The sequence below is a fragment of the Varanus komodoensis genome, unplaced genomic scaffold (assembly GCF_004798865.1).
Source record: "Varanus komodoensis strain SLA01 unplaced genomic scaffold, ASM479886v1 scaffold2, whole genome shotgun sequence".
In the NCBI taxonomy this organism is placed as follows: Eukaryota; Metazoa; Chordata; class Lepidosauria; order Squamata; family Varanidae; genus Varanus; species Varanus komodoensis.
In genome coordinates this window covers 59169744-59188958 of record NW_025335568.1, presented here as the reverse complement: position 1 = coordinate 59188958, position 19215 = coordinate 59169744, and the positions used below count along the sequence as shown (strand labels likewise).

General features: G+C 42.8%; 1 protein-coding gene and 1 long non-coding RNA gene across 2 annotated transcripts in view; both read left to right on the top strand.

Moving 5' to 3' along the window:
* The first annotated feature begins 2819 nt into the window (after positions 1-2819).
* LOC123022897 lies at positions 2820-4968 on the top strand. Its single transcript, XR_006414603.1, has 2 exons — positions 2820-3042; positions 3412-4968. It is a non-coding gene; the product is annotated as an uncharacterized LOC123022897 (long non-coding RNA).
* A 4532-nt stretch (positions 4969-9500) lies between these two features.
* PPP2R5D (protein phosphatase 2 regulatory subunit B'delta) overlaps positions 9501-19215 on the top strand; it is a 48672-nt gene continuing 38957 nt past the window's right edge. The window contains exons 1-2 of the mRNA XM_044428995.1: positions 9501-9617; positions 13022-13129. Coding sequence (XP_044284930.1) covers positions 9591-9617; positions 13022-13129 — 135 coding nt within the window. The 5' untranslated portion in view covers positions 9501-9590. The remainder of the gene's footprint in view (positions 9618-13021; positions 13130-19215) is intronic.

The following is a 19215-nucleotide window of genomic DNA, read 5'->3' as shown; positions in this document are numbered from 1 at the left end:
GCAGAAGAAGAGGAAAACCAAATATGAGATGGATCAACTCCTTAAAGGAAGCCACAGCCTTAATTTTACAAGAGCTTGAGCAAGGCTATCTTGGATAGGACATTTTGGAGAGCTTTCATTCATAAGGTCACCATAAGTCAGTGATGATGGCACATAACATCATATAATTGCATGGGAAGTGTGTGATAAGCCAGAAAACAGCTATAGAAACCATGTTCTAGTATCTGTTCCAGGGAATAGTTCATATTTCAGAAAGTAGCCCAGAACAGAAACTTTCAACTGAATCAAATCAAATTCACCAATTCACATGATTACATGAAAGTGATGCCATAAAACATTAAGCAATCCTCAGCATGACTCATTATGAGAAAAAGTTAAGCTATGTTTAATCTCCACTACAATAACATAGCAGAAAAAACAATTGCATAAGTGTGCTTTTAACACTTAGTCTTACCAAATAACATTTGACATCATGACATTTAATTTATCTGTTGTTAAACTACCAAAAATTATATCCAATGATCAAACAATCTGGTTTCAGACCAGAGTAAACATGACTGCAAAGGCAGGAAACTGGCAGCTAAGGCTAATTTAACTGATGTGCCCCATGATAAGTGATTATTTGCAATATCACAAATTTTGCTTGCTTGCTATTTAACCTCCAAGCACCCAGTTATGTGTGACAGATGAAGTTCCATGGACTGCTGCTTGGTAGGTATATCCGAGCATGGTTTTTGTAGTAGTTCTGTGGATGTTAGCATCACTGCCATGTATGTATGTGTAGCTGGTGAATTTGGTTGGCCTGGCTTACTTGGAACTTTGTGGTTTCTGCGGAGGTTGTATGACTTATATCACTCTCATCTAGCCATGTGTGACTTAGGAATTTAGCTAGTTTAACTCCAAATGTGCCATTCTGGGCTCTTTTCCAGACCATGGGCAAGTGCAGGTATCAAATGTGGGTTTTGTGGATGATGGCTTCACTGTCATCTCATCACATGTGACTAGTGAATTTGGTTGGCATGCCTTGCTTTGGACACTGGTATTCTGGGTTATGCTGTTCTGTTCCATATGGATTCTTATTTGGGAGTTAATTTTGGAGCTAATATTGCAAGGCTTTCCATCCTAAAATATTGTCCCCAATGTTTCAAACACATATTGTTTTTGTCATAGAATAATAATAATTATGAATAATAAAATGAAGGGGTTGTTCTGGACCATTCAGTTCTAGCTTCTATTTAGTCCATTCCAATTCTGCCTAGTTAACCCAAGCTGAGCCAAATAGGTTTGCTGTCTAAGCTCCTAGTTTATGCTGGCCAGGCAATTACTCTGCTTTCCTTTCCCTGCTTTAGTTACTTGGAAGCACAACATCCAAAAAGTTCAGGAAGAACTGAGGGAGCAAACTGATCATTGAAGGTGTAAAGAGAATCCAAACCCAGACCACTAGTCCAATTTAGTAAATCTTATTAAGAATAAAGACAAACTGGTGACAAAAAGCAATGAGCCCGTGCAAAACTGACTCCAAAGCGTGGCCTAAATATTGGTCTCTCTGTATTCCTAAGCCCTCAGATTCAGAACATACTTAGTGCAGGGTCTCTGCAGCACAGGGCATGATGTCTGAATGGGGGGATCTTGATTGAAAGCAGGAACCCCACCATCAGGCATCAAGTATGTAGGACAGGACCAAAGCAAAGGGCGATCAGCAGCCAGAATTTATTTTAGAAAGGCAAGACTGGGCAAGGAAGTGGCCAATCTCTTTATTACCAGCCAGCTTTGTGTATCTGAAAGATGGCAGGGTGGAGACTGGAAGTGTGGCCCCAAGTGGTGGCAGCTGCTCCAGCCACTCCTCTAGCGAGTTGAAAGCATGTTAGCCTTGGCAAATTAGGCGTCTTGATAGGGATGGACTCTGGACTCAATCTGCCATGCCCTACAAACATCGGCAATATGGACAAAAGAATAAAAAGGATGGTGCTTCTGCCTTTCTTGGACAGGAAACAAAATAATTTTCCTAAAAAAAAAGCCTGAGTTTGAAAGACCACCACAAACTCCGGTTCATAGATGGTGTTAGGGAGCAGCCTATCTTTCTTTCAGATCCCCTGAATTTCTGTGGGGGCAGTCCACAGTTCATGGCACTTGCTGAAATCAAGGTACAGGAATTCTAACTATCTCTGCTGCATTTGATCCCTCTGGATAGATGCACTCCCCCCCCCGCACCCCCCCATACTTAACTCCCTGATTCCTATTCTTTCTCCGCCATTCCCTCCATAATCAAATGCCTTCCTCCTCTCTGTCCACATGTCCGTTCTTACAAAGGGGACTATTCTAAAGAAACGAGCTGCTTTAAACACATCACACACTTCAGTGCACATGTAAATTCCATATTTACATTTATTTTTGGTCCTATGGGCCTGAATGCCAAATCTTTTTGGCTTCTAGCAGCACCCCTGCTTCTGCCGTTTCTTCGGTGCAGGCAGTGTATTTATGTGCAGTGTATTGGTTTAGAGCACTGGCTTGGATCAGGACAGCCAGGTTTTAGGCCCCACTGAAAATCAGTGGGTGGCTTTGGGTCATCACAAACTCTCAGCCTAACCACCTCACAGAGTTGCTGTTCTGAGGATGAAAAGAGGAGGAGAATCTTGCAAGCTGCCCTGGGTTCCTTGCAAGAGGAATAAAGGTGAGGTATAAATGTAATGTAATAAAAATAGCAAGAGAGCAAACACTCAGTCAAAAGTTAGCTGCAATCAAATGTGCCGCTAGATTGAATCAACGAATATGCGTCAATCACCCCCCCCCCCCAGTCTAATAGAGGAAAAGGAGAAGGGTGGGAAATCTGGGGTCAGAAGTAACCCAGAAACTCCGCTTCGCGATTAATTATCCGTCTACCCCTTTTTGTATGTCTATGGAAACGTATGAGTTGGACAAAGGCACAACCACCGAAGGAGGACGTGGCACAAGGATAGAGCGGGCACCTCGCCGGCGGAGGCTACCGCCTTTCGGTTCCGCGGGGACGCGGTTGTGACTGATCCCCCCGACCTCTCGGGAGAGGTGCGACTGAAGTCGGTGCAGGGCTGGGCGAACGGACAGAAGGAATTAAATGGGAGACTCCGACAGAGGAGGGCACCTCCCAATTCACTCCAGTGCATCGTGATATTATCGCGGATAAGCCTTAATTAATTCGATAGGTTTTACTCTTCTAGCCACGGGACGCAGGGCTGCGATCTCTATGGCGCAAGAGGCGCCTTTGAGACCGCAATCCTACGCGTGTTTACTCAGAAGGAAGCCTGCTTGAGTTCAGTGGGGCTTACTCCCAAATAAGTGTGCGTGTTTATGTGGAAAAAACAGGACGTACCTCCGAAGAGGCACGGATGTGCTTGCAATCTTACTTTTTATGACTGCTGTGTTTTTGTTGCATAGGCAATACAACCGATTTGAAACAAGTCCCTTCGAGGCAAGGAGTGTTTGAATCAGTGGGAGAAAATTAATATTAGGAAGACTAACGTCAAGACTTGGAAAAAGGAGGAATGAGGAGTGAACAATCAAAAGAAGTTACAGTTACATCCAGAGTAAAAGCATGTAGGTAGTTTGCAAGAGGCTACAAAGAATCCAGCATGATGGGGATGCTTTTATAATGTTTTATAGAGAGTTGTATGAGTAAAGTCACCATTGAAATTCTTCTTGAATTAAGACAAAGGAAACAAGGGGAAAGTTATTTGGGGCAGACAAAACATGAAAACTCAGTGTCTTCACTGAACAAGTTTGGCAAGTCATTTCCTGATCAGATAGTTGCTTATCTTGTCCCCAACTGACATGGTTATAGGGCTAGACTGATATTTAAAGCAAGAGGCATCTCCTCAGCATCTTTCTAAATTACATTTTATTTTAAAAATGTAAAAAAATTATTTTAAAAATGGCATCATTCTGCTAATGAATTAAATGCCACACTCCCCACACTCCTATCTCCAAATATCTTTCAGGCAGAAGTGGCTTGGGACCAAAACAGACAAACTTCTAATGGCTGAATCAGATCTGGCTTGTAGTAAAATGGTGGTGTGAATGACAAAGACCAGCAGTGAGCCTTTTGTAGAATCAGAACCACCTGAGATTGTTATCAGCCACATAATTCTTTTGTTCCAAGTAACTCTCTTAGGTTCTTGCATAGCCTACAGCAGAGGTGGGCAGCCTGTTAACCTTGGCCTATTTTCCAAAGTCTTTGCAAGAGATTGGTTTGAAGCTCCAGGAAAAGTGATTTGTCTTTCCCTGGCAGCAGGACAGGAAGCAAGAAAGAAATAGGTAATCTGAGAGAGAGGGAGAGAGAGAGAAGCAGGGCAAGCGAGCACTAAACTTTTTAGGATGGTTAAAACCAAAAGGGACTGAGGAGCTCCAAAGGGATCCCTCCAAGCTGGGAGAATGGGCATCAACATGGCAAATGCAGTTCAATATAAGCAAGTGTATATAATGGAAAATCTTGGGAATGCAAAAAAGCAGATAGGGTTTTCTGCCATATGTAGTAGACTTGTGATAAAATTAAAAGATTCTGAAAGCTGATACTTCTGGAAATACAAAGAACCTTTAAAATTAACTTTCCTATGAGTGCTAAGAATATGCTTTTGAATATTCTGCCAAAGACGTTTTCAAAGAATATGTCAGAGTTATTTAAATGCATGACAACTGCAGCAAAAATTACAATTGCTTCCAAATGGAAAACAGCAGAATGTCCAACAATTGAAGACTGGAAAAATAAGATGGCTGAGTATGCACTGATGCCAAAACTAACTAATTATGTATTAGAAGACCGATTGAAGAATTTAATGAGAAATGGAAATTTTATTATATGCAGTTTAATACAGAAAAATGGAGCTCATAAAATATTGTTGATGATTTATACTTAAATGCAAATCTTATGCAATAATTTATAACTGACTTGAAGCAATTGGAAAATTTATTGGTTTAGTAAACTATAATTTCTTTTTACGAGCTTCAACAAAGTATTGATTGACAGAAAGATAAATTTGCTTTTCTTGAAAATGTGCTAGGTTATGAAATTATGTTATATTTGTGTAATATATACACAATATTGGAATTCTTATTTTTCATTTTTTCTTTTTTGTATTCTATTTAAGAAAACAAAAAATTAAGGATATAAGCAAGTGTAGAGTAATGCATGTTAAGAAAAAAAAATCCAAATTCAAAGTATATGCTAATGGGATCTGAACTAGCAGTGACTGAGCAAATGAGGGATCCTTGGGTAGTGCTGGACAGCTTGATGAAAATCTCAGCCCAGGGCACAGCTGCTGTGAAGAAGACAATTTCCATGCTAGGCATCATTAGGAATGGAATAGAAAATAGAACTGCCAAAATCTTACTTCCCTTGTACAAATTGTTGGTGTGAACATACTTGGAATATTGTGTTCCGTTCTGATCACTCGACCTAAATACGGACATTATTGAGTGGGAAAAAGTACAGATAAGGGCAACAAAAATGATCAGGGGACTGGAGTAGCCCCCCTGTGAGGAGTGGCTACAACAACTGGGACTTTTCAGCTTAGAACAAAGGTAAGTAAGGGGAGATACAACAGAAATGTTTAAAAATATTGCATGATGTAGAGAAAGTGGAGGCATGTTTCCCTCTTTTCTATAACACTCAAACCCAGGGTCATCCCTTGAAGCTGACTGGGAGGTTTAGGACAGGTTAAAAGACATACTTCTTCACACAATGTATAGTTACACTATGGAATTTGTTGTCATAGGAAGTGATGATAGCTTTAAAATGGAATTGGACAGATTCATGGAATAAGAGGCTATCAGTGGCTACTAGCCTTGCTGGCTATGGCGATATGCCTGCACACACCAGTTGCTGGGGAGATTGGACAGGTGATGTCTTGCAGCAATCCTGTGGGTAACTGGTTTGCCACCATGTGTACAGATGGACCTTTAGTCTGATTCAGCATGGATCTTGTGTTATGACCCAGACGTAGTCAGATTCAGAGAAGATCCATTGAAATCAGTGGGACACAAGTTAGTCAGGAGTAACTTGAGGCTTTTTGGTTTCAGTAGGCCCACTCTTCTGTGTGAATAAGAGTGAAACCCTATGTCTGCCTGCTTGGATAGAAAAAAGGCCCTACAATTCCCTAGTATTCCTAGCCAGCAAATATTGGAAGTTCTAGTACATTTTTCTGTCTGAACATGCCTAGCGCTGTACTCTTAAGTTTGAATCCAATCCAGTGTGTGCACTTTGGCAAGTGAGAAAGTACAGTCCTTAGAAGTGCTCTTGCTTCTTATTCTGTGAACTGATGCAGTGTGTAAAAATCATGCCACACAATTGCCTGAAAAACACTACAAGCCTTCCATGCTCTCTTCTGATAAGCAAATGACTTTGTAAACATGCCCTGAGGTTCTTAGGACTTAGGAATGAGAAGAGCATGGACCCTTATAACAAAGCCAGTGTTGTGTGGTTAGCTTTGAACAGGGAAAATGTGAAGTCAGTCACCATCTTTCAGCCTAAACCACTTCACAGGGCTACTTGTGAAGAAAATGAGCAGTGATGCCCTAAGGCCCTTTGAAAGGGGAGGGAGTACAAATGTGATTAGATTACTTGTCACTTTCCATCTTTAAGGTTCCCCATCCTCAGGCACTCCCTTCTTCCTTCCTAAAGCAAATATTCTTTTGCTTTCAAGCAAGCATTCTTTCCCTCAGCAAATTAAGCAAAGATACTGTTACTACCATGCCAGTGTGGCACAGTGGTTAGAATGCTGGACTGGGGATCCAGGAGATCTGGGTTCTAGTCCCCACTCAGTCTGAAGCTCACTGGGTGACTTTAGGCCCATCACTTTCAACTGAACCTACCTTACAGGGTTGTTATGAGGATAAAATGGAGAGGAGAAGGATTATGTAAGCTGCCTTGGGTTCTTCACAGGAGGAAAAATGGCTAATAGAAAATGTCATGTAAAAATAGTTATTAGAATACTGAGAATGAAGCTGAGCAGCTCTCCAAGGAACTGAGGCTGTTTACTTGCAAAATTGGTGGACTGCAGCCAGAGGCACTGATACTCCATGGTCTGTTGAACTATTTACATCAGTTCTTGTGCACATTTATCTCATGGCCACATCTATTATTGCTCAGTATGTCACACTGAGACTTGGCAAGAAGTGGCATTTGTCAGCTTTGCTTCCCAAGCACAATTATTTTAGGTTGGCAGAAAAGGCTATAGCAGAGATGCCACTAACACCAGAGGGGGGAACTGACAAATCAAAAGAGAATAGCACATCTGATAATAGTCTGCTTCCAATGGCATATCTAACTCTCCTCCCCAACTGAAATGACACTGCAACACAAATCCTCCCAGAAAGCTTTGACTGTGGGGAGGTATAGAAATAATAATAATAATAATAATAATAATAATAATAATAATTCCCTGAGTAGATCTGTTGTAGCTATGGTGAACTGGTTAGGAAGCACGAGAACACCTCTCTCCTTGCTACACCACTCCAGTTTGAGAAGTTAATAACTAAATAATTGTTTTACATCCAGGCCTGAACATCCCAGCTCCAAAGTTGACTCCAGTTGGTGCAATAGGGCTTTCTTCCTTTTTAAGTATGTTCATGAGTGGTGCTCAGAAGCTGTCAAGACATTCCTGTGAAATTCAGAGGCTGGGCATGATGGAGTTAAATACCCCATTTGCTTTATCTACTACAGCATCTGAGGAATACTGTGAACATAGATCTTTGACACAGCTTTCAGGTCAAGTAGGACTATCCAGACCTGTCCTGCTAGATTTGCCTAACCCAAAAAGGTTCTATTCATACTTTCTTGTAAGGAAGTCCCACTGAACTCTGGGGACTTACATCTGAGTAGTCATGCAGCTAATTGTGCAGCCAAAAGCCATCTATGGAAGTGCTCGCTCTCTGACAATTCATTCTAGAATTTCATCATGCACAAGGTGAAGTATCTCCTTTTTACCTGTTTATCCTAGGCTTGGTATCCATTAAGGCTGCACTCCTATGAACATTTTGCTGGAAGTCGTCTCACTGAATTCAGTAGGGCTTTTGAATATGATTCATGCTGCAAATGAAATACGCATAGGTACATTTTGACAGGAAAGTGGGAACACTTCTATTGACTCTTTTTTTTTTTTATATATATATAAAATATATATATAAAAATATATATATTTTTTATATATATATATTTATATATATATATATTTTATATATATATTTTTATATATATATATTTTATATATATATATTTATATTTTATATATATATTTATATTTTATATATATATATATATATATATTTTATATATATATATTTTTTATATATATATAAATAAAATCTACTGTGACCCTTTTCTCTTTACAGATAACGGCTGCAGCAAGAATGTGTCATGCACCATAATCTTGTTAATCACACTGCTGTATACATTGCTCAGCTTCACAACTATGTCTTCATACACTTTTCCATATCTAGAAGCACAAGAGTATTTCTACAGCAGCATGAATCTAAGCATATCTGTGCCATTTTATATTCCACCCTTCCTCCAACAAGTTCAGGTCAAAGAACATAGTTCACTTCCGAGCAAGCATATTTAAGAATTCAGCCTTCTTGAAGGTATTTTCAACTTCTTTTTTAACAATATTGGGCCTAAACCAGCCAAAGCAAAGCTTGTTTAAGCCCCTCCATTTCAGAAAGAGTGTTAAGCATGTGCCTTAACTCCATTTGAATCCAAAGGATTTAAATCTGCTTCATTCTGACTCATTATCACACTATATTTTATATTTGTTGCTTTGATTATTAATAATTTCTCAGTCCTACATCAGGCCTGTTTTTCCTCATAGCATGCTTGTCCTGCAAAACCTGTTTTACCAGTTCTCCATTGCAGGATTGAAATAGTTTTTTTTTTTTAAATTTTGGCCATTGCATAAATAACATAAATATCTATGCAGGCTAAAGAAGAGTTGAGAACTAAAATCGATTAGCGGTCGTCACTTTTTGGGGGGTTGTTTCAAATAGTGATGATTGCAAAGAATGATAACTGCAATGCAGTTGCCACTCTTTGGAGTAGCTTCGTGACAAATTTCTCCGTGGGGTTACCTCTATAATATGGATGGTTCTCCTTGACAATGACACAGATAAATCTCTGCGTGTTGCACTGTCCGCCTGGGGTGGGCTCCCCCATCTCTCACAACTACCCGTTCAAGCTTTCTGAAAGCAGCCGTAGTGACCTATATGCATATTCCGGCAGCCCCACAACAGCGCCTTCTCCTCCCCGCCTACAATTGTGGTGCTTTGCAACCGGGCTTTCAGTCTCTCGCTCTGCTCGCCTCCCGCCTCCCTGCTGTCCTTCAACAAACCGCCGAGGCCGCCGCCAATGGGAAAAATCAGCGCGGCTCACGCCGGCCAGTGAAACGAGAGCAAAGAGCCAGTTACCAGGCAGGTTTGGAAAGGCAGGCCCAATGGAGGTATCAGCCAACCCAGTGCAGAGGGAGGCGGCGGCGGCGCGGCGGCGAGGAGAACCGAGGAGAACCGAGCGAGGAGGCCGGGCCGGCGGGAGAGGCCGAGCAGGTCAGCGAGGGAGCACTTTAAGATCCGGGATGCCCTACAAGCTGAAGAAAGAGAAGGTGAGGGGAAGGAGCGGGCATGCAGCGAGAACTATCCCTGAAAAAAATAAAAACAAGGACACACACATACCCGCCCCGGTGCAAAATCCTGCCCGGGCCTGGCGGAGACTGAGCTCGGGGCCTCAGCCGAGAAAGGGACGTCCCTGGAGCCGCAGGCCGGGTGCAGGGGCTGCTGCAGCAAGGGGAACAGTTAATTGCAATTGCCCTTTTGGTCGACGCAGGATCTGGGTCTGTGCAATAGACATGCACACTCACACACATATTCAGGAAGCGGGCCAAGCAATCAGGACACACACACAAACCTGCATGGAGGCAGAGCTGGGTGTGCTGCACACACAGGGGACGCACTGCACGGACAATGCACATCCTATAACCTCTGGCGCGGGCCGGGGGATAGACGCACGGGCGGAAAACGTCTGCACTCCTACGGGATCGTTGCACCGGGGAGAGGCCATGCGTGTGCGCAAGTGGCCTGGTTTCTCACAAATAAAAGGACCTTGCGTGTACCTGCACGAAGGAGGGGGGAAATGGGTTCTTGGGCGGTCGCAGCCCAAGGCCGAGTCGTGTAGCAGCCGTGTACACGGGCGAAGAGGAAGAATAGGGACCAAGGTGGAGGCAGTCCCTGCGGGCGGGGGAAGGAGGCTGACTTGCCGAAGGAGAAAAGATCCAGTCTGCCCTGGTGGTACGAATAGAGGTTAATGGCGGAAGGTTGGGAGAAATAGATGGATCTCAGCAGGGCAACACAGAAGGTGCTGGGCACACAGGTACAGAGAATGCTCCTCTTTGTGTGCTTTGGATTCGGCGGGTGGTGTATGTAGGCGTGTACACTGCTCTCTCTGTGTGAGTACAGGGCTTGTGTATGCGTACAGAGATCATCACATAGATCTGACTAGGACGGATTGCTCTCCTGTTATCCAGTGAGACACTTAGGGTTAAAGTTGTGAGACAGACACTGGGTTTGTAGCTGCCATGCATAGTGGTGCATGGTATTCCAACGGCATACAGCAAATTTAGGCAGAATTGTGTGCCCCCTTGCAAAGACGCTGCTTAGCAAAAAGTATCATCCCCTGACTGGGGACAAGACAGATTCAAGCCCTGTGCATAGAAATTTGAATACTAGAGTTGGAAGAAGCCTATAAGTCCATCCCTTTGCTCAGTGCAGGACTCCAGGTTCCTGACATATGGCTGTCCAGCTGTCTCATGAATATTTACAGTGTAAAAGTCCGCACAACCTCCCTAGATCTATCCAGCATGTTCTCTGATAGTGTCTTCATCTGAATAGAAAAGCAAGGCCAGAATGGATAGTAGAAGTATTTGTATTGTAGCTTGTGTGTATGCAGTGGACGTTGCAGAGTGTTGCTGCTGTCTGATCTCAGCCATACTAACAACCCACAAACAACCCATGAAGAGAATGTATGGTTTGTTGTTGAGCCATGGGTTGTTAGATGGTTGGGTTCAGACAACATAACAACCCACATTTAAACAACAACCCCTGGAAGTGTGAGTAATAGCATTGTCTGAATCCAGTTGCTGCATTTAAACCTTATGAGTGCAGAGCATATGTTTTTCATGCAGAAGCTCCCAGAGTCAATTCTCAACAACTCTAGGGACAGCTGGGAAATGTCCATGCCTAAAAGCCCAAAGAACCACTGCCATTCAGACTAGGCAGTGCCCAGGGAGGATGAGCTGACTTGCTGTAAGGCAGCTTCCCACTTTCCCTCCTGTGTACCGGGGTGATCTGGGTGACATGGGTATTATGGCACATCCTCTTTGAGCAGCAGTTGGTGCGGTCTTGTGCACGTGACTTTCTGCTTTACAGCAGGAACAGGGAATACCTGGTTCACCAGTTCTTTCCATCCTGCCCACAAAGGCCTCTCATCAAGCCCTGCCCCCTCTCTGATAAGGTATCAGCCATGGACACATACCATGGTAGAAAACAAGTGTCACGGACTGCAGATCTGGAGCCTCTACTAAACAGTGCTATTTGCCACATGTTCCCAGAACATATATCATTACATTGGCCAAATCTACACAACATAATTCTAGAAAATACAGAAATATAGCTTGTCATGATTTAGTCTCCTTGGCAATGAAGCAGTTCATTTAGGTCTCAATCTGCCCACTTATGGGGGAGTAAATTCCACTGAATTCCATGCAGCTTCCTCCTAAGTCAACATGCATAGGCTTGCACTACCAGTATAGCAAGCATGTACATCTGTCCGACTTATATTTCCCCCCTTCTCCATCCCTTTTCTTCTCCTGTTCTCCTAAATAAGTTTCTGAGGGAGTCATGCTATTCATGCTATTTTTTAGGCATAAAAAGTCCTCTGACTCTGAGAATGGCTTTTTGTCATGTGTGTCTATCTGCCTGCTCTGGTGTTACTGTTGTTCTTCACCCCCTTTTCCTTTTCCACATTTCTCTCTTCCCATTCCCTTAGTTTCTAAGGTCCCAATGCTAGGCATGTTAGGAGTTGTAGGACTTTTTTGTCTAAACATGCATTGGATTGCACCCTAAATAGCATCTTGTCCAATCACCTGTGGTTGATAAGAATTAGGTGGCCAGGATGAGAGCCTTACAACAGTTGGTTCTTTGTTAATGATGAAAGAATACACACAACCAACACAGATTCATGTAGTGGATTGAGCTATAAATATTAGTTTGCATGGAGAGAAGATTAGAAACTTCTCTGCCCACCCCCTTGTCCCCAGGAGTGCCTAGAAAAGCTCTTTAACTTTTCCACTGCGCCCTCTGCATCGTGGCTAAGCGTCTTCCCAATTTCTGCCACCTCTTGTCTTCCTATGGCCAGCTATACTAGCCATGTGCAACATGTAGCTGTGTGTTCTATTTGCTACTCAGGCATTGCTCTTGAGCAGCACTGCAAAGGGCTTTCTTAAATAACAGCTGATCGGCGCTTACTTGTTTGGGCAGATAAACCCTTTTTCTTGTAGGGAGTGAGAGCAGGAACGGAGATTCCCAACAGCTCTTCAGCCTCCCAACAGCTCTTCAGCCGATTGTTCTCCGCTGTGGTCAAATGGGCAGCTTTCACCACCCACGGGGTGTGAGGGGAGGGGCTTATAGAGTCAGCTGCTCTTTCCTAAAGGAGGAGACTTAATTCTTTCTAGGAGGACTGCTTAGATGATGATTATTGACTGGCTGCTGCACACAGTTCTTTCTCGGGTGCTGGGAAGAGCGTATATCTTGGGCACCAACTTGTGGAACATGGTAGAGACATTTTGTTTATGGCATATTGTCTCCTTTTGGTCACTGGCAGTTCAGTTCCATGACGCCTTTAGTCACTAAACAGCAAAAGCATATTCAGATGTCTTGTTCCACTAAGGTTTAGTGGAATGTGTTTCTGGCTGTCCTGTGTGTTTCATTTTTGTTTATTTCTGCTTTTCTCTAGGAGCCTCCAAAATCTGCTAAAAGCACTACAAAAGCCAGTAGCAGCAGCGGCAGTGGTGGCGGCAGTGGTGGCAGCGGGAAGGATGGTGGCACAGAGAATTCAGAAGAGGTAGGAGGTTCTTTCTGTCAAGCATTAAGTCATTTTCTGTGAGCTGCATATGGCAAACTGGTTGGCTTAGCATTAAATCTGGTCCATTCAGTAGAAAATGGTAGCTTTGAAAAGTGATTTTAAGGTTGCTATCTGCGATCTGCTTATCTAGAAGTAAGTCCTATTAAGCTCAGTGGGACTTACTTTTGAGTAGACAGGTATAGAGGATCACACAGTAAAACTTACACTAGATTGCCTGTCTCTCTCCATGTTGGATGTAGCTATGTGTTGCTTATAAGTTGTTTTTAAGCAGCATAGAAACCCACACAGCAGGCTCCAAGATCAAAAGAGCTATGGCTTCAGATATTTCAGTACTTCTGCAACCAGCAGATGAGTTTATGAACAAAAGTGACCAGTTGGAGGGTGGAGGTATGAATCCAGATTTGTAGAGCATCTTTTGAGAGTCTCTAATCAAGCTGTGAGGTACAGTAGCTTTCTCTAACCTGGTGTGCTTCAAAGATTGCAGAGGTTCCTGTCCAGTGGTGATTCTTGCTGGGGCTAATGGGAGTTGAATTCAAAAACATCTGGCTTTCATAGCAACTTCTCCATGTTCTCAGGTCTTTGCAGTGCTTATGGAAACTTAATCTCCTGCTGCTGGTGTGGTGCAGGTCTGACAGGACGCTCTGCTACTGTGGAAGGAGAGGGGAATCTCTGGAGTAGCTGGTAGAAATAAAGCCTTAAGGAAGTAGAAAAGTCATACATATTGTAACATTGGGTTGTTTTACATGTAACTTTTGGCTGAGAGGCTTAATGCCTTGGCTATGATCTTTGAAGTGATCTCCAGACAAGTCATTCTGGCTCATTATCCCACTTTCCCTCATCTGTAATGTGGGGAAATAAATCATGATTTACCTTACAGGATTGTTGTAAAGATTACAATAAGATGTATATGAAATGGCAACTCCTGCTAATTATTTATCTGTTCTTTTACTGGCAGCAGTAATTGCAAATATTTCTTGAGCTCCATCTTATTTAATTATAAATAATCACAAATGTCATATTATAACTGAATTTAACATTGTTGGTTTCATCTTTATGTTTCTGTCTTATGGAGATTTCTTGATGAAGTTCTAGCAGATGTTTCTTCTCTTTTTAGTGGCTCTTTGGCTGTGCAGCCTTAGAGAAATATATTTAAATTGGAATTATTCAGTGTGGTACTGGTATCTAGAATCTGCATTTACCCAGTTCTTTGCAGGCTTTGTTGTTTTAATGTGTCATCAACTCATTTCCGACTTATCGCAACCCTATGAATTAATTCCCTCCTTGACAGCATTTAAGGCTGCAGTTTCCTATATGGAATCAATCCATCTCATAGTTGGTCTTTTCTGCCTTCGATTTTCCCTAGAATGGTTGTCTTCTCCAGTGAGTCTTCCTTTCTCATGTGAAGTGCAACAGCTTCAGTTTTGTCATTTTTGCTTCCAGGGAATGTACTGACTTGATTTGATCTAGGACCCATTTGTTTGGCTTTCTGTTGCTTCAGGATTTTCACAAAGCTCAGATGGTGGGTTTCAAAGAATGGAAGCCTAGGATTTGAAAATATTTTTCCCTAGCTGTATTTGCAGGAGAGGCCTCCTTTGTGTCTGAAGCTGAATTTTCTCTGAATGTTAAAAGTTATAACCTTTAGTTAGTACTATTTAATAAGGTAGTATGACACTAAATTGACTCTGGTGCAAAAGCACTGTAAAACACTCTGGAATTTTGTCTGCTGAATATTTGCTGATTATATCTCAGGTTGGAAGGAGAACACCTTCCCTGGTGCAGTTCAGTAAAGTTTTTTGATTTCCCGTAGTCCTCCTGCCAGCTTCTCAAGGAAAACTTAGGCTATTACTTCTTCAATTACTAGATGAACCCGATTTTCCTATGTAGCATTGTAGGCATGGGTTTCTCCTCCTCTTTTGATTCATAACATTCCTAAAAACAGCTTTGTTAAACTCAGATCCCTTGGTTACTATTGATTAATCAAGGGTTCCCCAATCTGGTGCCTTTTAGAAGTGTTGAATTACAACTCCCATCATCAGTCATGCTGTCTGCAAATGAGGGGAGTCATAACCCAGTTTATCTGGAGGACTGGGGAAGGAAACCAAGAAACAAACTCTTCTGGTTGCAGAAGCAGGGTTGATTCTTTTAGAGTTGGAATTGACAATCTGTGACCCTCATTCTAGTTTCAGAAGATCCCATTGAGTAATCAGTTCATGCAGAGAGTGAAGAGCAAACAGTCTGTTTTTGGAGCCTGCTGGCCAGGGAAGAAGAGGGAAATAGAGGACAAGAGAACAGGGCATGGCAGGAGAGAAAAGTGATGCCACATCCACTTTGGGTTTTAACCCCACCCAATGCTGGCATGACCCCTCAGGGAGTATGGCCCCTGAGAGGGGGGAAAAGTGGTTCTCCACCTGTGGGATTGGGATCCACTTCACTAGAGCCAAGTGAATGGTTACCTTGATATGTGCATAGTCATGGTCATAGAAGCGGAAAAATTGTTAAAGGCCAAGCAAAGGCACTGATAGACCACTGGTAAGTCATTAAGATGCCACAAAACTCAGTTATTTGTGTAGCAACAGACTATTGACTATTGTTGGCAATATAGACTCAATAGCAAATTTCTTTTTTATAATGTTTGTATTAATACTAGATTAAATATTGATGCATCAGCATAAGTATTGCTGCTGACTGAAACTCAGGAACAAGTGTAGTTTTCACACAGTAAATTCTAAACAACACTGATGCAATTTCTGAAAGTTCTTTGTTCCGCATGTGTGACACCTAAAAATGTGCTAAGCGGCTGTGAGTATCTGTAAGCCAAATGAATAACTGTAAGGTAACTTTGGGCTATGTGTTAATTTCAATTGGAATACTATGCCTCAAGTGTTGGCATGAAGCAGTGTCAACATTGTAAACTTTTAGACAGGGATAGAGAAATATTTCAAATTGTTTAGATGTCAAAAATAAAACGTTTTAGGAGCTCTTGCTGAAAATCTTGAAATAGGAAAGCAAAAACAAATACCCCCACCCCAGCCTTTAGGTACCTGAGATTTTACCAACCCTGCTTCCAAGTGGAAGGAGGTACAGAAGAAAACATGCAAATTGTTCACCAAGTTACATCCATTAGCAAAATGTTCTTTGGGCTGAAAGTAATTAGAATAGAAAGTAGGCTGTGGAAACTGAGCAACTGTCATTGACTCCTTTTGTGTTGGAAGTAGGCTGCACTTATTCTTAAGCAGCAAATGCTACATAGCTTGCTGTGGCCACTGCATGACTTTGCAGCTAGATTAAGTCAAACTGTGCAGTTAAGACAGTAACCAAATGATAAAAATATAATATTTATGTAGCTTCTTAGTGTACAGAAATCTGGCCATGAAGCAAGAGTTTTCTTTCACTGATTGCTGTTGCTTTGCCCCCATTGCAGGGTGGGACACACCTCCTATCTGCATAGGGATTTGCTAATTCTCTTGATGAAAATCTGGTTGTTAAGCTGAGCTAAAATAATCCCTTGAATTGATTCCTATAAACCCAGGCTGCAAAAACCAAAAAGGAGGACCCATGTGCTATTCAAAGGGTTAGTGTTCAAGCCATGCAGGTATAAATCCATAAGTAATTTCAGTGACAATTATGTGCTGGTGTCCCACCCAGCCCATGCAATGTGCACGCAGCTCATTAGAGGATCTTGTCAGATCCACTGGGATGCACAATCAGACTGCAGGATCCACTCAGAACACTAGTGTGGTACCTTTTCCAGAACCTTTCTGAGGCTTAGAGCGGTATTGAGATGGAAGAATCCTGCACTGCACCATTCCTCATGTGAGTTATGGTGTTCCTTGCAATTCTTCTTCCTTGTCAGATCTACAGCAGCCGAAGGTACAGTCACAACCATAAAAGCAGAGGCCACTCCCCATTATTTCCTGCAAGTGCAGCCTCATCACTTAGGCTGACAGTGTATGTCATCGCTAGGCAAAAGACTTCAGCTTTTCAAAATTCCTCCAAACCATGGTGCCTCTGCCTTTGTCCCTGTGCAGAGGCAGTTTCACTGGGATAGAGTTAGGTTCTTCATCTACACAAACTAATTTTGAATTATAAGCCATCCAGAAACCCACTGGGCATTGGACAGGGTAAAAATATCCAAAGAATATGTTCTCACATTGAAACAAATAATTGCAGCAGGGTTCTTTATGCTATCACTTCTTCTGGCTTATAAACAGGAGTGTATTTCCTCTTTGAGAGAGATTGAGATTGTGCAGCAAGAGCTGCTCAGTTCTGCAACCTGCATAAATCTGGTCGAACTGAGCACATTTGCATTATTTTTCTTATGCCATTCCTTCCAGCTCTAACACTTTTCCATCTTGCATAATCTACCCTGGTTTTGCTAGTTAGGAAAGCGGGTGGAGAGCAACTGCTTCTTGTAGATGAAAACTCAGGTTCTCTGGAAGTTCGCAGTGGTTTAAACTGCTGTGCTGCTGGGCTGGTTGATTGAAAGGTCACTGGTTCGAATCTGCACAACGGGGTGAGTTCCCGTTGCTCCGTCCCAGCTCCTGCCAACCTTGCAGTTCGAAAGCAAGCAAATGCAAGTAGATAAAAAAGTACCACTTTGGTGGGCAGTTAACAGTGTTCCACGCACCTCGGTGTTTAGTCATGCCAGCCACATGACCACGGAGACTGTCTGTGGACAAAGGCTGGCTCCCTCGTCTAGGAAACGGAGATGAGCACCGCCCCCGAGAGTCAGGCATGACTGGACTTCACGTCAAGGGGAAACCTTTACCTTTACCTTATCATGTTCTATGAGTGTTTTGCACTCCTGTGGCATTATAGCACACACACACAGCACTGCATGTAGGTTTGCTGTAGCTCAAGAAGGTCCTCATTGCAGCATCTGTGGGTACGTCCAAAGGTGCCCACAAAGCTCTTCACTCCCTGCCCCTTTAAACATTATTTTAAAAGATGCAACATGGGAAAGCCGTTCGAGCGCCAGATTCTTCTTCTCATTCTGGAACCTCTGCTGATCAGCTATTACTTGGACAGGAAGGGGAATGCAAGGTAAAGAGTCAGAGGGGAGAGTAGCTGAAAGATAAAGAGGTCAGGAGAAGGAAACAATGAAACTAGGAGCTAGGAAGGGAGAGAAAGATGAAGGCTAGTGGCAGGGAGGGATGTAGAGCCACTAAGAGCCTGGGAGTGTGGCGGGGGACAGAGCAAAAGGGAAAGGCCTGTGTGGATGGGAAAAGCCTTGGCAGGCCAGGAAAGAATAATTTCTATTCCTTCTGCTGCCTGCTGCTTACGTACTTTGGTATTTCGCTGCACCTCTTGACAAGCCATTATGCTCCAGCGGCCATTATGTGACTTACCACCTCCTCCATGAGAGCCATTTCATAGGGGTACCCACAGTAGTTTCTTAAATCCCCACATGTGTCTGTATGGCCCCCAAGCTAGATGGACAGATTGTCTAACCTGGTACAAGAAAGCATCCTGTGATCCTCCTCTGATAGGCCACAGCTCTTCATGGTTTTCCCAGGCTTAGTAAAGCTGTTAGAAAGAGCAAATAGAAATAAGGCTGCTCCAACTTGCAGTGAGAAAAAAAGAAATAATAGGCACTCTCTAGAGCTTTTGGAGTATTATTATAATCACGTATATCACTTCTGTACTGCTGAGTAGCTGAAGCTGTCATGGAAGTTTACAACAAATTTTGAAACTGTCAGTACAATAAAAGTACAGACAACACCTCCCATGTTCCCTGGCCATGTTGGCTGGGGCTTGTGGGATGTTTAGTCTAAAGTGTCTGAAGGACACCAGGCTGCCTACCCCTATGGTAGAAGAACCCAGAAGTGGTGTGAAAGTATTTATTGCAATGACCCTGTGATAAAGTTATCCAAATGCATTTTGCACATCAGCTGCTCTTCATCGGGGGATGAATATCATGTACTTCATGGGAAGCTCCAGTGCCAAGCAGTGCTCAGAAGACTCTTAAGTTCCAGCAAGTGCTTGGCATTGCAGCCTGCCATGGAGGGCACGAAATTTTCCCCTTAATGAAGACCGGCTGTTGTTCAGAATGCGTTGGGATAATT